General features: G+C 39.9%; 1 protein-coding gene across 2 annotated transcripts in view; it reads left to right on the top strand.

Annotated features, from left to right (window-relative positions):
- pcdh17 (protocadherin 17) overlaps positions 1 to 14,032 on the top strand; it is a 68,524-nt gene extending 54,492 nt beyond the window's left edge. For both annotated transcript variants that reach the window (XM_035999650.1, XM_031306226.2), the window contains exon 5: positions 9,219 to 14,032. In XM_035999650.1, coding sequence (XP_035855543.1) covers positions 9,219 to 9,916 — 698 coding nt within the window. In that variant the 3' untranslated portion in view covers positions 9,917 to 14,032. The remainder of the gene's footprint in view (positions 1 to 9,218) is intronic.
- The last annotated feature ends 1,349 nt before the right edge of the window (positions 14,033 to 15,381 follow it).

Genomic DNA, 15,381 nt, shown 5'->3' with positions numbered 1-15,381 from the left:
TGGGAATACCAGTTAAAATTGCTGATACTGGGCTTTCACACATCTCACTCGTCTGTCGACCATATATTTAACTAAGGCCCAATACACGTTGGGATCAAATCTTTTAACATGTAAATAGACTATATTATAGTTGTATTTCTTTTTGATTTTTTTTTCTGTATTTATAATATATATAAATAGTAAAACAAGATTTTCTATAACCTTGAATTTATATATTATATATGTATACATAATATTGTGAGTGATTATCTGTAAAGATTTGTACATTTTATATAGGTGCTTGTGTCATTCATCTTCTATTTTGGGTTCCTGGCAGCTTTTTAAACACCCAAATTAACCTGGATTTAACATGCAGGTTTAGTTCAGCTTTTGATATATTTATGGCAAAATTTAGTATATGGTATATAGATACGGTAGAATTGTATTAGCTGACAGTTATGTGTCAGTCATACATTATATGCATAAATTAAAGTATATCACTATTTTTATTTTCTTCCAGGTTATAGCTTTTCCATGTTAAGTGTTAGATAGGTATACATATGTTGACTTTAGCAGGAATGATCTAAGGGTTGTTCCTTTCTCCTTTTTGCTGCTCTGCTGCAATTGCTCCACCATTCGAACACTTAAGGAGTGAGAGAAAGAGGGGTTAAAAAGTAAGCTGTAGCCAGAGGAAATGTGAATTATACAAGTTCTTAATTTGCAGGTTGGAAAGATGCTCAGGTTTTTTGATTGGCTGAATCAAGGATCTTTCTTGGCTGACCTTGCAATATTTGAGTGTCTCTGACCGCTGTGAACAGTGAATGCTCGGAATTGTATATGAACAACAACAACAACAAAAGAACACAGTTTTTCTGTCCAGCAATGAAAGCAGCTAAATGAAGAGCACTTAAAACTTTGAACATTGAATAAGCTGCCCTAACACAGCGGTGGGAACCTTCTGAAGAGTGTTGTCACACATCACAGATGTGGTTACATATAAACATCAGTTTGCCTGTTGTCATTGTTTTTTGGCCTTGAATAATTTCCCATGGCCGTTCATTACTGTTGAACCTGTTTGTTGAGGTTGCTAGTTTTGTTTCTAGTCTGAAGTGTGATAGTCAACAGATAATAGAGAACACCATTCCTATGTAGTGGAAACGTGTAATGCGAGGAAAGTTTACTTATATTATAATGGATTTTTATATAAATCCATGTATCTTTAAATTAAAGATTAAAACTATCAATATGCCCTTAAGTTGCACTCGCATTGACTCTGGCAAAGTTTACATTACGTTTTGCACTGTTCAGACACAAACAGGCAAAAAAACACACACACACACACACGCGCGCGCATGCCCGCGTACACACGTCCACACATGCGGCAGCCTTTATATAACCAGGTAGGTCACTTGCAAACTAATTTGTATTTATAAGGACCTCATCCTGCATTTTATGGCCCTCATTGCTGCTTTTTGTTAAAATGAAAGTGCTGTTTGAGAACACCAACATGGCTGTCCAGATGCCCCTCATCTCTACAACCCACAGACCTTTCTCGTCACCCACAGCACACAGCACACAGCCCTGCTTGCTCATCATCGATTAGGCTTTGTGTGTTTGTTTGAATATGAGCTTATGCTCCTCCTCCTCCTGCTCTTGGGTTTTTATCCCTCTCTCTCCTATGCATAAATACTCTCTCCTCAGGGTGTTCTTTGAACAACTTAGCCAGGCATTAGCTGACGGAGGGGCCTGCAGTTTGTGAAGGAACGCCTGAAGAGAGGACATGTTTGATCCTGAGATACATGTCCTTGATTCAGTCTCTGCATTGCCAGCCACCGGGCACCCCCCACCGCTGCTGCCAAGCTTTTCCTGCTATGCATCGGTATTCTCTTGCCTCCCACTGTGATAAAAGCTATTACACTGGAGAGAAGTATCCTTCTCTTTGTGCTAAGCCACCCACTGCACAAAACAATCCAGACCTATTCCCTCAACACACAGCCATACTTGAATCAATAATTGGACGCTAAAGAACAATTTATTATATAATATAGAAAATACAGCTACTATTTCGATACATTTTATTGGTCGTGTGCTGTGATGCCATGGATGGAGAGCTTCACTAGAAAAATGGCATAAATGTATTTTAAACTGCACTTTACTTTACTCTTTAAATTAGCATTTTAAATCACATCATGGGCACCATATAGTGTTGCTAATAGATTTTAATTAGGCCAGTATAAAATGCAGGTCCCACAGCAAACTATGTTGAATACACCAAAACAGCATTTTCATTGAGAAACTATTGTATTGCAATCTCTTAAAATAAAGTTGACAATACAGACTTGCAACTGTAGAGAACAACCTGCTTTCCTAGCACCACTCTGCTTTAGAATCATGACAATATCAGATTCAGTAATACACTTGAGTAATGTTCTCATTTTCACCACAGCAATGCAGTGTAAGGAGAAAGGAATATAAAACAACCTGCTCTATATCCGAAGTGATGAGAAATATAACATTTTGATTCCTTTGGGTCTGTGTCATTGTAAAACCAAATTTACAGCAGAATAAATAACAGAGCAGAGTTTCATAATAAAACGGCAGTTCTTTTATAATGTCATTTCCACAAATTCAAAAACTGGAAACCGTAAGATCTACCTCAACAGTGAATACCATATTCATTGAAAGCTTTTTTTGTATAAAGCCCTAGGACAAATCGGTCCTCCTGCCCACCGCTTAAACTGTTTCAGGCGTACACCACACGTCTTTTCACCCAGACCCAAAGTTTGTTTGGTAGACTGGCAGCCTAAGAAGTCATAAGATATTTACTCAACATTAGGCTCAGGCAGAGTGGAGACTCTCTCATCTGTGCAGTTCAAATATTTAGTCATCATGATTGGCTGAGAATGTGGGGAGGGGGGGTTGCATGGATCAGCTGGGCTAGATAACAGTAGGCGAGGAGATTAAAAACACCATAACACTCCGCATGCACACACAAACACACACTGTGAGCTCCCTCAGGTGAACAGGTGCAGTCATGGTCTGTCACAGATGCTCTGCGCAATTCGTCAGCTGCCTTTCCTCCTGTCCACTTTGGGTGGGTTGGGGGATATTCACCACATACAACCTCAACACACAAGTGTACACACACACACACACACACACACACACACATTATCTTGGATCATTCTCCATTCTCATAGGCTACTTTAGGAGCTCATAGAGCTGTCTAATGACAAGCCAGGTGTGCATGATAGTAAAATGATTCACCACTACTGTGATGGATGCTAAATTGTTATGTTTGCAGCTTTTTACTTTCTTGCACCTTCTTTTTGAACTTAATGAGTACTCTATCACACTACGTTTGTGTGTTCAGCTTGCTGCTGCTGCTGCTGCTGCTTTGCTAGCAATAGCCTGTGTTTGTACAGCTCGCTCCTGTTTCCTCTCTCCCTCCCACCAGAGGATCTGCGGTGTGTGACAGAGGGACATTAATCACAGGGCTGGGTAATAAAGCGAGGAGGGATGGGCATGTAGGGCCAGGGGGGCAGGCGTCTGGAGGGAGAAAAGGGTGTTTAGGGAAATCACACCATGCTTTATGACACACACACACTGATACACAGGCACATTTTTACACTCACAGGTTTAGGTGCACATCGTTCACGCAGCATAATGAAAGCTTCCCCCCTGAAAGTTTAAAAAATGTAATTGAGGTGAGGCAAAATTCCAACTCCGGATTTCAGGAATGGTGACCAGAGAGCCTTGTGCCTTCTTGCCCACCTGTGTGTTATTTTACATGGCCCGTGGCCCTCATTAATTAAGTGTTAATTTAGTAAAATACTTTTTCTGGAAGGGAAACAGAGGGGCATTTTTTTTTAAATTTGGAAAGCAATGAGAGGCATTGTACGGCTCTGTAGAAGAAGCACCTTCACAGTTGCTGTAATGCTGAAACGGCAGAGGGAGCTTTCATGATACTGATAACTCTTATGATATGAGATGGTGATTAAAAAGTGGCTGTTTATTGATGATTTTTATATTATGATTACTAGCTAAATGACAGCAGAACACACTTTAAAAAAAGTCCACTGGGTATAACTGTATTATGTTTGTTTTTTGTCCTTCAGTATTTATTCCTCACCCCGTTGGGTTATTGGAGTTTTTTAATATCAACCTCATTCCATCTTGACATTTTACAGTGAACACTGGGTTGTGAATCATGTCATGTGGAGTTGTGATAGTGGATGTGGGTGTGGGTGTGGGGATGTTTAGGCTATATGTAAGATATGTGTCCGACTTGATCCTGACTTGCTCTGACGTCATGCACACGTGGGCAACGATAACCTCACGAGATCAAGGCGGCCGCAGTTTTTAGAGCTAGGCTCCGCAGTTGCTCTCCACTGACTGCAAGACCCAGGGCATGACGGGAAATGCCTGGCTCTCAGCTGATCTAAAAGCTGATTGGTTCAGAATTGACCCAACACTATGACGTTTTGTATAAACTTTCATTGTTTTTTAATTGGAGATATTTTGATTGATATTTGTCTGATTTGAAGGCTTATTCTGTTAGCAGAATACATGTTGTGTGGCTGATGGTGACGTTTAATAGTCAGAGAGACACAATACGTTCAGATTACATCTACAGTCTGTTGTATATTTACATCAGCAACAGAGCGCATGTAGAGCATTTTAACAGGCTACTCTGTCAGAATCTATACAATTTGAGACTGGGTACAAGCTGATATATAGTATGGGTCTGATAACATTTTAATAAATCTGAATCTTTTTTTTTTGACTTCCTGTTCAGACTGAATGCTGCTTGAAACGGCTGTAAACTGTCAACTTGACACGGCTTTTTGTCACCCCCCCCTTGCTGCTGCCTCATGCGCCTATCCTCTTTACAGTCAAGGCGCAGCTCATCTTGAACGAGCCTAGTAGCTCGACTGCAGCGCTGTAAGATGACGTAGCGAGTAGTATGAAAGACTGAAAACTGTGGAAAGAGACTTTTTGCGTCAGTAACAAATGCCAAAGGCGTCTGACCAAGCAACCTTTTTTGACGCGTTGGGAGTGAGAATGTGTTGCACATTCACTGTCATGCTTACAGACACATATAGGTACAGGACATATGCAATTTCAATGCGCAATAGATGTAGTTCTCTGTTGTTATTATTATAATTATTCATTCAAATAATTCATTATTTATTCTACAAGAACTGCCTCTAAAAATGTCCCAGTCACTTTAAAGAGATACACGTAAGGACGGATTTTTGCATTTTAAATAAGGCACCTCGGTTCACCATTGGTCCAGAAAGTAATTAACCATAACCATAACCATTGCCTAATCCTAGTGCTTTCCACGCAGTGCTGCCTGGAAGGAGACTTTGGGGGCTTAAAACACCGATAAACATCTAACTTATTGTTACCCAGTCTTGCTATTCTGCCCTAAAGCAAGGCAATTAACCCTGCCAGAGGTAGTAAGATACCTCTGGCTTCTCGCTGTTAAAAAAGCAGCCACAAGTACAAAAGAGTGTGTGGAGTTAATTAAACTTTTTTGTTGGCAATAGAGGTGTAATAAATATCTGATTTCAATCAGGGATTCAGGTCAAGTGTCTACAATAGGGCTGCAAAGACACAAAATCAACTGTCAGCCTCCTGACCGGGCAATTCGATCAGTTTCAATAACACTTTCCTTGTAAATGATGCTGAAGCTTGCCTCTTCTCTCTGATGTCTAAGATGTTTTGGTCACGCTTTATACTGAGTAATCTAAAATTCTCTCTGCATATCATTCTCATCGTCCACTGTCATTTTCATTTGTTCCAATTTAGTTCAGGGCCAATGTGGTTATAAGACGTACTGTCCTTTTCAAGCCTTGTTTGTTAGATGAGATTTAAGGACACATTTTCCTTTAGCCCTACAATATCAATGGCCAGGATTGCAAACTTGATAAAAGAGTGAACACGAAAGATAAAAAAAAAAAAAAACTGCTGTAAACACAGATTGATATCTAGAGGTTTAAGCTATCTTGAGGTTTTGATTTTACAACAAATACCTACAAATCATTTTAGCTGAAAAATGAAAGCAATGATGCTTGCAAAAAAAGAAAAAATAACCCCATGATAAATTGAGGACATCTACTAACAGGATATCAACGTACAACATAACAGTGAGTCTCTAGTGATGGAGAAATAGTAAAGCTTATATGGTGATAGGTAATATGACTATTTTTCTTAATGATTTATTGCATATTCAAAAATAATGAATAAAGCTTCTTATTAGTGTGCTTCATCATTGTACCATATCAAATCATTGACCAAGAGGTGAATGAAATTGTGACAAATGATTGCATGTTTAAGTGTATCTATCAGTGTAATTCATCTTGGACCAGAGCAGAGAGGGAAACTGGAGAGAGAGCGACTGAGCACACCTCTGGTAGCCAAATCATCACAGGCAAATGTGTCTTTGTTGCCCATCCCAGAGAGCTGGTGAAGCCATGGTGAAGAGAGAGAGAGAGAGAGAGGGAGAGAGGCAGATGAATGTCACCCTTGCTCTCATATGTTATATTGTTAAGCATAGATATGAGGAGAACGCCTCAAGGTTGAACGTGCAGCTGAGACATAAATAATCTATCAGAGGTTTCCTCCAACTAAATAGAGGGAAATATGTCTGCATGGATTATTTATGCTTTAATATGCACACGGTGAACGGACAATCACCTCTAAGAGCATGAAGACATTGTAAGGGCCAAGTTAATTGTCTGTGTCTGGAATGCATGCAAGGTGGGTGAGTGGAAGCCAGTTGCTGTCCAGTTGTTAAGCTTGGTTACACGTAGGGTCTATATTTTGTGGCTTGGTGATGGATTACAATAATGGCGTGTTCTGGTTGGAAAGTGTATTCAGGTTTGTATTATTTATGTTCAAGCTTTCGTCCAAATCATCAATCTTTGTGCTTTGACATGTTGTTTGTATTTTCTCACTCAAATCTCGAATCACTCACGCATAAACCCAGGCACACGCAAGCAAATGCTTCTCAGTGTGTGCAGAGGAATTCATTCACCCCCACACCATTTAAATGTAGTCCATCTCAAAGTGGTCTGGCCTCAGCTTTCCAGCTCACCTTCTTTCCTCTTCAGATGACTGCCTCGACATGGGAAATGTCAGGCTCCCTTTGCCAGCGCTGTTTGGCTTCTTCAAACATTTGTGAAGTGTTAAGCTCATCTCTACAGCTTAGGAGGGCAGTCTCTCAGGAATCTAGGCTGCTGACCCGCAACACAGCAAAGACAGCCTAACCAAGTGCACTCAAGCACATCCACTCTGTCCGCTCATTTGCATCAGTGAAAGATTGTATTAGTCCCCATTTTGTGGTCTTTACAGCAGCACTCTCGCCATACTGTAAAGGACCATGCATCGCATAATGGAATTGATGGGGTGGTTTTACAGCTCCTAGCAGTCATGTTGTTGTCTTCTCACATTTAGTTGGCAATAGTTTTCACCTACTGACTTTGTTTTCAGACTTCAAACCACCAACAGGCGTGTTACAGGAGGACAAATTACATTGATTTAAAATGTGGTTTTGGTCCCACACTGAACGAGGACAAAGATTCATCATGAGGAATCAAGGTTAAACCATTAAAATTCAGCAGGGGAGTTGAAAGGTGACAACAAGCTGTTTACTACTCATTATAAAAGCATGCAATTGCTTAGTCTATGACTATGTTTTTGCTAAAATATTGCTGTCTGCGACTAGTACAAGTGACAATTTCATTGGGCTATACAAACATCAACAATGCTGAAATTAAGCTCCTATGAATAGACTTGCCTAATTCCCCTTAACAAAGAAAGCTGCCTCAGTTTTGTTGCAGTTTGTTTTGTTCCAAGAAGTGTATTTTAGCAAAAAATCAAGTGTTTCATTGCTATAAAAAAAATTGGAATTGTTGTGTTTGTAAAGCCAAACACGGCAGCCGAGCAGGCAGAGATGCATTTCATATCTCAAAACCAATATGCAAATTGGCCTGAGCTGCTGCATTTGTTTGGAAGCCTGTGCAAGCAACCTTTGGATTTTACTGGAGAGCAGTGTTAAATGCTGCTGTTTTATTGCATTCCCTGTGTTTGTCTAGCCTGCACCTTGTTGAGTGTATACTTTTTTAACTAGTGGAATGATTGGTGGGGGTTTGCAAAGGCAGTATACTGAAATGTGTCAAGTAGCATGTGCAAGTTGTCTGTTTTCACATGCTAAAGCCGTGCCAAACATGACACACAATCAGTGTTTTAATATCTTTCATATCTTGTTATCATTCAACTGACCACTTACTGTACAGTATATTGCGCACTGGCTGATGTGTTGATGACAAACAAGGAACTAGTTGTACCAATTTCATTCGTATATTGTCTTCTTTTGGTTTCATCCCACCCGGCCAATGGAAATATTCCATTTATGGGACAACAGATGCTTCTTTTTTCACTTCACGCCCAAGAGGAGAAAAAAATAGGCTCCTCTTTTATTTTATTATTATTTATTATTATTTTTTTAACCGAGTTCTGGATCTGTTTGACACAGGCATGAACACTCCAATAATCAGCCAGAGTGTGTGCATCCCTCTGAATAGAGATGAAAGAGGGGAACACACGCACACACTAATACACACATGCGCACACATACAACAGCATCAACAACGAGTACACAAATAAACAGGCACAAACACACAGGGAGGAAGCACAAGCCATTTGGCACAGCCTCTCTGTCTAGGGAGGGCTTCAAAGCCCACTGACATGAATTTATGATAACGGCACTATGCCTTTGCCAAACCTCAACTGTTGTTGTTTTTCTCTCGCTTTCTCCCCAACCCTTCTGTATGCTCTGCCATCCCCTTGATCAGAGCTTTGGAAAATGCTAGCAGGTGTCCCCCAGTCTCTTGGAAAGGTGTGTGTGTGTGTGTGTGTGTGTGTGTGTGTGTGTGTGTGTGTGTGTGTGTGTTTGGATGTCCCATTACAAACACACATGGCTCCTCCTTTTTTACATAATTTCATTAGGTTCAGCGCTAGTTCTCTTAACTTTGGGCTCTAGCTCTTTGTACAGTTTAGTTTTATAATGGTACTATGATTCTATTACCCTCATGCTGTGTGGCTTTCCTTTAATGGTACTATGATTCTATTACCCTCACACTGTGTGGCTTTCCTTGATTCTATGCACACTACTGACACAAATATCACTTTCTTCTCCATCCATCCCCTTCCTTTCTTTCTATCTGCAGATGAGGATTGTGTGAATTGTACAGAGGAGTGCAGAGTACTGGGTCATTCTGACCGCTGCTGGATGCCCCAGTTCCCCGCTGGAGGAAACCAGGCAGAGGGTGTCGACTACCGCAACAATATGTTCGTGCCAGCAGGGATGGAGACTGTGCCAGAGACAGAGACCTACGAGACTGTAAACCCCAATGGCAAGAAGACGTTCTGTACCTTTGGAAAAGAGAGGCGTGACCACACCATCCTAGTAGCCAATGTCAAGCCCTACTTAAAAGCAAAACGTACCCTCAGTCCACTGCTCCAAGAGGTACCCTCAGCCTCTGGCAGTCCTACCAAGGGCTGCTCCACCATGTCCCCCTGCTCTTCAGTCAAAAGCCCAGCTGACGGAGCTGAAGGCAAACCTCCTCCTGCCACCTGCTCCGGCCACTACGGGCCTCCCGATGGCCAGTACCTGTCACCAACCAAACAAACCAGAGACCAGGGGGTCTATCCACCTTTGCCTCCCTCAGATCCAGTGGCCAAGGTGCTCGCAGAGGCCCGTTCCAGGATCAGCCAAGAGGCAACTGGCGAAATGGAGTGTGTTCTGGAGCAGGTGGAGCCCGATGTGAACCGTGACAGAATGGACGCTGACCAGGTGGTGAGAGACATCGACAAACTATTGCAGGACTGCAGAGGAAGTGAGGCCACTGGCACACTCAGGAAGTAACACAAATGACTGCAACAAAAAGAAGTATAGAGGTAGAGAGAGGAATGTAATGCTATTCCAAAAACTCTCATGCCAAAACTGTCACCAAAACAAATCAAAACGGTTAAATGGCTCTTATGATGGGAGCTTTTTTCACTGTATTTGTTGTTGAAAATACCGACACTGGACAGATAATGGGAACATTTATTATGTCAGTCATTTGGCACCAGTTTAGGTGCTAGGATCCCTACCAACAAAAAAAGGAACTGGGTAACAAACATCTGAATTCTGCTGAATTTATTAACTCTTTTTGTTTTGGATTCTTAAGCAAATTGTAGAGGCTTATGCCTCTGGCACCTCGCAAGCTATTATCTAAGTGCCCACCAGCTCATAAGTGTGTTGTTCATGGTCTCTTGTGAAATCCTACATATCTAAGTGTGTGTAGGTGGATTTCTGTTATGTGTGACGGCCATAGAAACTGAATGAAAAAGGACTATTTATGGTCAGACATGACAATCGATGTGGAAACAGTGAAACAAATTTTAATCTATTTGGGACAGTGAAAGACCGAAATACACAAAATAACCTTATCTTTCTTGACTTTAATATAGGTGTTTAATGTGTGATGGATCTTGTATCTGAACATGAAGAGATTGGTTAATCAGGTGTGTGTTTGCAGGGGTTGGCTATGGACTTCGGGACGGAGGGGCTTAATTGCTACGCTGAAAGATAATTATTAACAGTGTAACCATGTTTCACCTGTCATTTGTAGCCACATGTGTAAACTGTGTCTGTCTCGCGCCTCTATTTAAACATTCATGTTGCTGACTGGTGTAGTTGCATGCACCACTTTTACACGTGCACTACACTTTGCGCATACACATGCTGACACACTAACATGCACTGATGCCCCTACACACACGCAAACACACACACGTGCACACTAATGCTTACACACAAATGGCCATTCGTGTAATTGTCTTATACATGAACATCATCAGCTTTCAGTCCCTTGTGTACAGTGAATTATCATGTGTGTGACTATGCCTTAAGGCAATCACAAGTTGTATAAAAAGGGACATTTTTTTCCTCAACTGTGAAAAGATGATATCTATATCATTATATAGATGACTATGTAAGAATCCATGTATAGTGTCCAAATATTAACAAAATATTTATACATTTTATAAGAAAAAAAGAAATGAGGAATCTCAGCAAAAAGTGTCCTTGAGTTAAGGTCAAGTGTGGGGTATTAACTCAAAGAACTGCAAAGGACACTGCCATTGTTTCGAAGACAAATATCCAAAAATATAAATAAACAAGAAAATGTCCCTTCACATTATCACTATACATAATATCATTATATGTGTAAATGTATCCAATTTAGATGTGTTTACATCAAACTGACATTTTTATTGATTTTACTGCAATTTCTGTGCATTTGAGCCAAATTGTTATGTGTACAAAAGCTATATTGTGTATTTTATTAAATTAATATATAGTTGTGTTGCAATATACATGGGCTTATATTGTATTTGGCAAAGTTGCCTTAGTAGCTGTCGAACTCTGTGAGTTTGCTTTAGTTTGGGTTTTTGTTGATGTTTTTTTTCCTCTCTATTCTGCGTCTTTGCAGGCTGGCTTCAGTGCTTTTGAGATGTCGCCTCTTTTTACCCGAAGGTCCAGCTGGATCAAATACAATAACTGTTGAAAGCTTAATGAGCCAGCTGATCTAGAATACAAATCAAACCAACAACAAAAAGCAACAACCACAAGATAACAGTTTGAATATTTTTACTGAGCAGATTTTTACAGGGCAGCTATTTTCTTTAACAATAACTAGTATGCGTATCTTGTGTTCATTATGTTTTTACTTTCTTTCCAAAAAAGAAACCTGCCATTTGGAAAATGGAGTGGTTTCCTTGGTGATCATAAAACTGCCTTACTGTCTCTGCAGAGAGCTTGTTGTATCTGTGGAGCTTGTGACTGCTTATAAAGCCCTGGTCCACCAGAATGTGCATTTTCTATTAAGGACCAACAGAGGTTCTTTTTCAGCAGTCTGTGTTTATGTATGTACTCCTTCTCGATACATGTTAGAATTCTCATACTTTGCAGAGAAACTTGACATCTAAAATTCTATCTGAAGTTACTTTGGATTTGATGTCTTAGCTGTTTAGGTACATGGTTTATATAACCAAGTGTCTTCACATTCAGGCTTTCTTAAAAAAAATTATACAGACATTTATTTTTGAAGATTTTGGCACATTTCGGCCACTCTCTGAAATAAGGGAGGTGCTTTTTCTAATATACTCTGACAGTAAAATAAGCAGATCAGTAGGCTATTAGACTAGATGTGTTTTGGAAAATATGACCACAATAACCACATCTATGTAAGATGCAGCCATGAGAGGGAACAGTGACTTGCATTCATATGGCTCCTGGTGTGTTTACTTTAAAGCGTTTGTGAGCTAAGTTGGAATTTTGACAGCAGATAAAACACATTTTATCCTGCAGACATGGAACATCTGAGTATTTTGGTATTTCTGTTTTTGTTTCTTTTTTTTAATCGAGAAACATGTATGGACATCCTCCTGTCATTCTGCCATTTTTCTGTATCTTTTGCCTACTTGCCATCTTTTTTTATATTTCACTATTCATTTGCTTACTTTTCTCCTCTTCAGCTGTTTGCTTTCTCGCCTCTAAGGAGCAAAGCAACTGTTAGCTTTTCTCCTCTCTTTCTTCTGTAAAATATTTGGTTTCAGTTTACCCTTGCTCTTTTACTGGGAGATGGCAGAGGCTGTTTTTAGAGAGGGCTTGAAAGATTTGATGGAGGAAAATATTGATGGTTATTTTTAAATGTGATTTTATTTGTTATCTCTTTCAAATACCTAGGTAAATCAAGCAAGCCTGACATTCACATCATACAAACAGTTAAAATGTGCTGTTCAAAGTGCGCACTGCAGCTATGATCCTGACAAATGCTGTTACACATGCGTGCATGCACACAACTAGACACACACACACACACACACACACACACAAGCACCCAGGCACTTAAACAACACACTGCTTTTCTAAATGCATAGCCCCTTAATGTTAATGTGAAGGCTGAAAGAGAGGGCAAAACACTACCCAGACAAATGTGACACTTCCACACTTGTCTTCGTGGTTTATTTTCTTTTTATCTCATTGTGCTCAGTCTTCATGCTGGATCAAGCATTTTCTACTGTGTCTGTGTGCATGTGCTTGATTCGCTTTCATGCCCCTCATTGTTTTACAAAACAATTCCGTTCTTCTTATTTAATATATGTTACCTGTGTTCTAAAGATTCAATTCCAACTCACACAAAACCTATACTGCTGTGGTCTCTTCTTTTATTTGTGTATTAATTAAAACAACGTGCAGAGGTCACCCCGAGATTCTGTTTTTTGCTCGGTCTGGCTGCCACAAACAGTCACTGTCATACTCCAGGCACATTAAAAGTGCTGTCCCCTTGAATGGTGTTCCCCTGGCCTGGCCACTGTCTGGACACTCACAAACTGTGGGCAGGAAATGAGCTGTGTGCAGTGGATGGAAGGTATTCTTTAAAGCCATGGCCCCTCTCACAGGCTATATGCTGTCTTAATAGAGCAGAAGCTGCTGCTGAGGTCAACACATAATTGGAGACTAAGCATAATGCGAGGCCTCTCATTATTGTCTAATTACACACTGTTTGCATCATACACTGTTGGCAGTGCATTACTCAAATCTAGGTATTGAGTGGGTTATTTTTGCCCACTTGAGACTTGGTTTTAGGAAGTGATTAGAACAGGGCCTTGTTGAATGTGGCTATCCGCCTCTGGTCTCTGACTCACACTGATGCAGGTGCATACAGACTCCAGCCACTGGTTCACACACATAGAGACAAAATGCCATTTTGGTTAGTTAAAACAAGCACCCAGTGTTTGTCAGTGTAGTTCCCTCACCCTTAAGCCCACACTGATAGCATAGGGCTCCACGCTACAATGGGCAACTGGTGAAAAGACCAGAGACATTCATTTGTATGGATTATTTCAACTGCTATTGTCTAAAGGCTGTGTTCATTGTGATCTATCTGAAAAAAAGATGAAAAGATCAAATAAATAAAACAATTACTAATAATGTTTGCTCTTGTCCTTGTATGAGTCGATAAAGGAATGGCTAGTCGTAATTTCTCTTCTCCCAAGAGATAACCTCGAGCACTCGATTTTTGTTTTGTTTTTTTGTTCTCTCAAAATCTCAATTTTGCCTTGTCAAATAGGATTGCACTGTTTATTTTCACAGTGCCAGCTTGCTTTGGATTAGATAACAATTGGCTTTTTCAATTAGCGTTCTTTGTTTTTAAATGCATGCACCTCGTACCCAAGCACACACACACACACACTGAAAAAATGTTGCTTTGGCAAATGATTCTTCATTCATTACAAGTTCACATTTTCGCCACACAAAAGATTACTGCTCATGCTGTTTTTTTTCTTTTTCTTTTAATTGCTCAGAGGCAAATAAATTGCTGCTTGAAATTATGTGTAATAATGCTACTCAGAAAAGATGTTGCACTCCACCCTTCAGCTAGATTCGCATTCAGAAGCCAATTTGAAGTCTCTTCATCATCGGCCTGTGGTTAGGGAGATGTACTGTACTGTATGCTTCCCATTTACTCAGTGAAATCTGGTTTGCTTAATTCAGAATGAATTGCTATTAGGTGTAAGATGCTAAGAGTGGAACACATACACTGGCAGATGTGATCTCCCTTGTGGTGTTTAGTTCCCCAATAAGAATGGTGAACAAACTTTTTGGAGCTGACTGCTTAAAGTATTAGTGCTTTGGAATTGGTTTTTAATGTCCTTTTTCAATGTTTTCCAAAACAAAATGACAGACCATGGAAGCTAATGATACACCATTACATTTATCTCAGGAAACTCTTCCATCATCACTGTTTAATTGCAGAAGTACATATGGTTTTATGCTCTTGTGATTCCACACATCAATCGGCATACTGCTGTCTAAGGATTTAAGTTATTAGTCATTTTCCAGACTGCAGTCCTTCTAAATGTTCATTCAGGACTATCACATCCTAATTACACAAATAATTTCCACAACCTGCCAGTTCATATTTTTTAATGCTCGTGAAGAGATTCAATATTAGGAAAAAAATTCTTCAAACTTAACGTCTGTCGTGTTTGTAGTTGTCTCAAGATCCATCTTAATACACTTGGATTTTCAGAATCAACTGGGATGTTAAAAAACTCATTTAAATACATCAAGATCAATTATTTGTGGAATTATTCATTATTTGAACAGGACTCGATCAAATAAATTTTCATTTTGACCACAGAGGGAATATTTTACTCCATACTGGATTTGCAGGCCATTGGTATGCAGCAAGGCTATTTTCTGTTTGTATCTAACTAGTCGCCTCAAGGCAGATATTAATTAAAAAGATAGCAGAGGTACTCCTTTAAAAACACCAT

The sequence above is a fragment of the Sander lucioperca genome, chromosome 3 (genome assembly GCF_008315115.2).
Source record: "Sander lucioperca isolate FBNREF2018 chromosome 3, SLUC_FBN_1.2, whole genome shotgun sequence".
Lineage (NCBI taxonomy): Eukaryota > Metazoa > Chordata > Actinopteri > Perciformes > Percidae > Sander > Sander lucioperca.
Note: the sequence above shows the minus strand (reverse complement) of the source record. Positions and strands in the feature narration are given on the sequence as shown.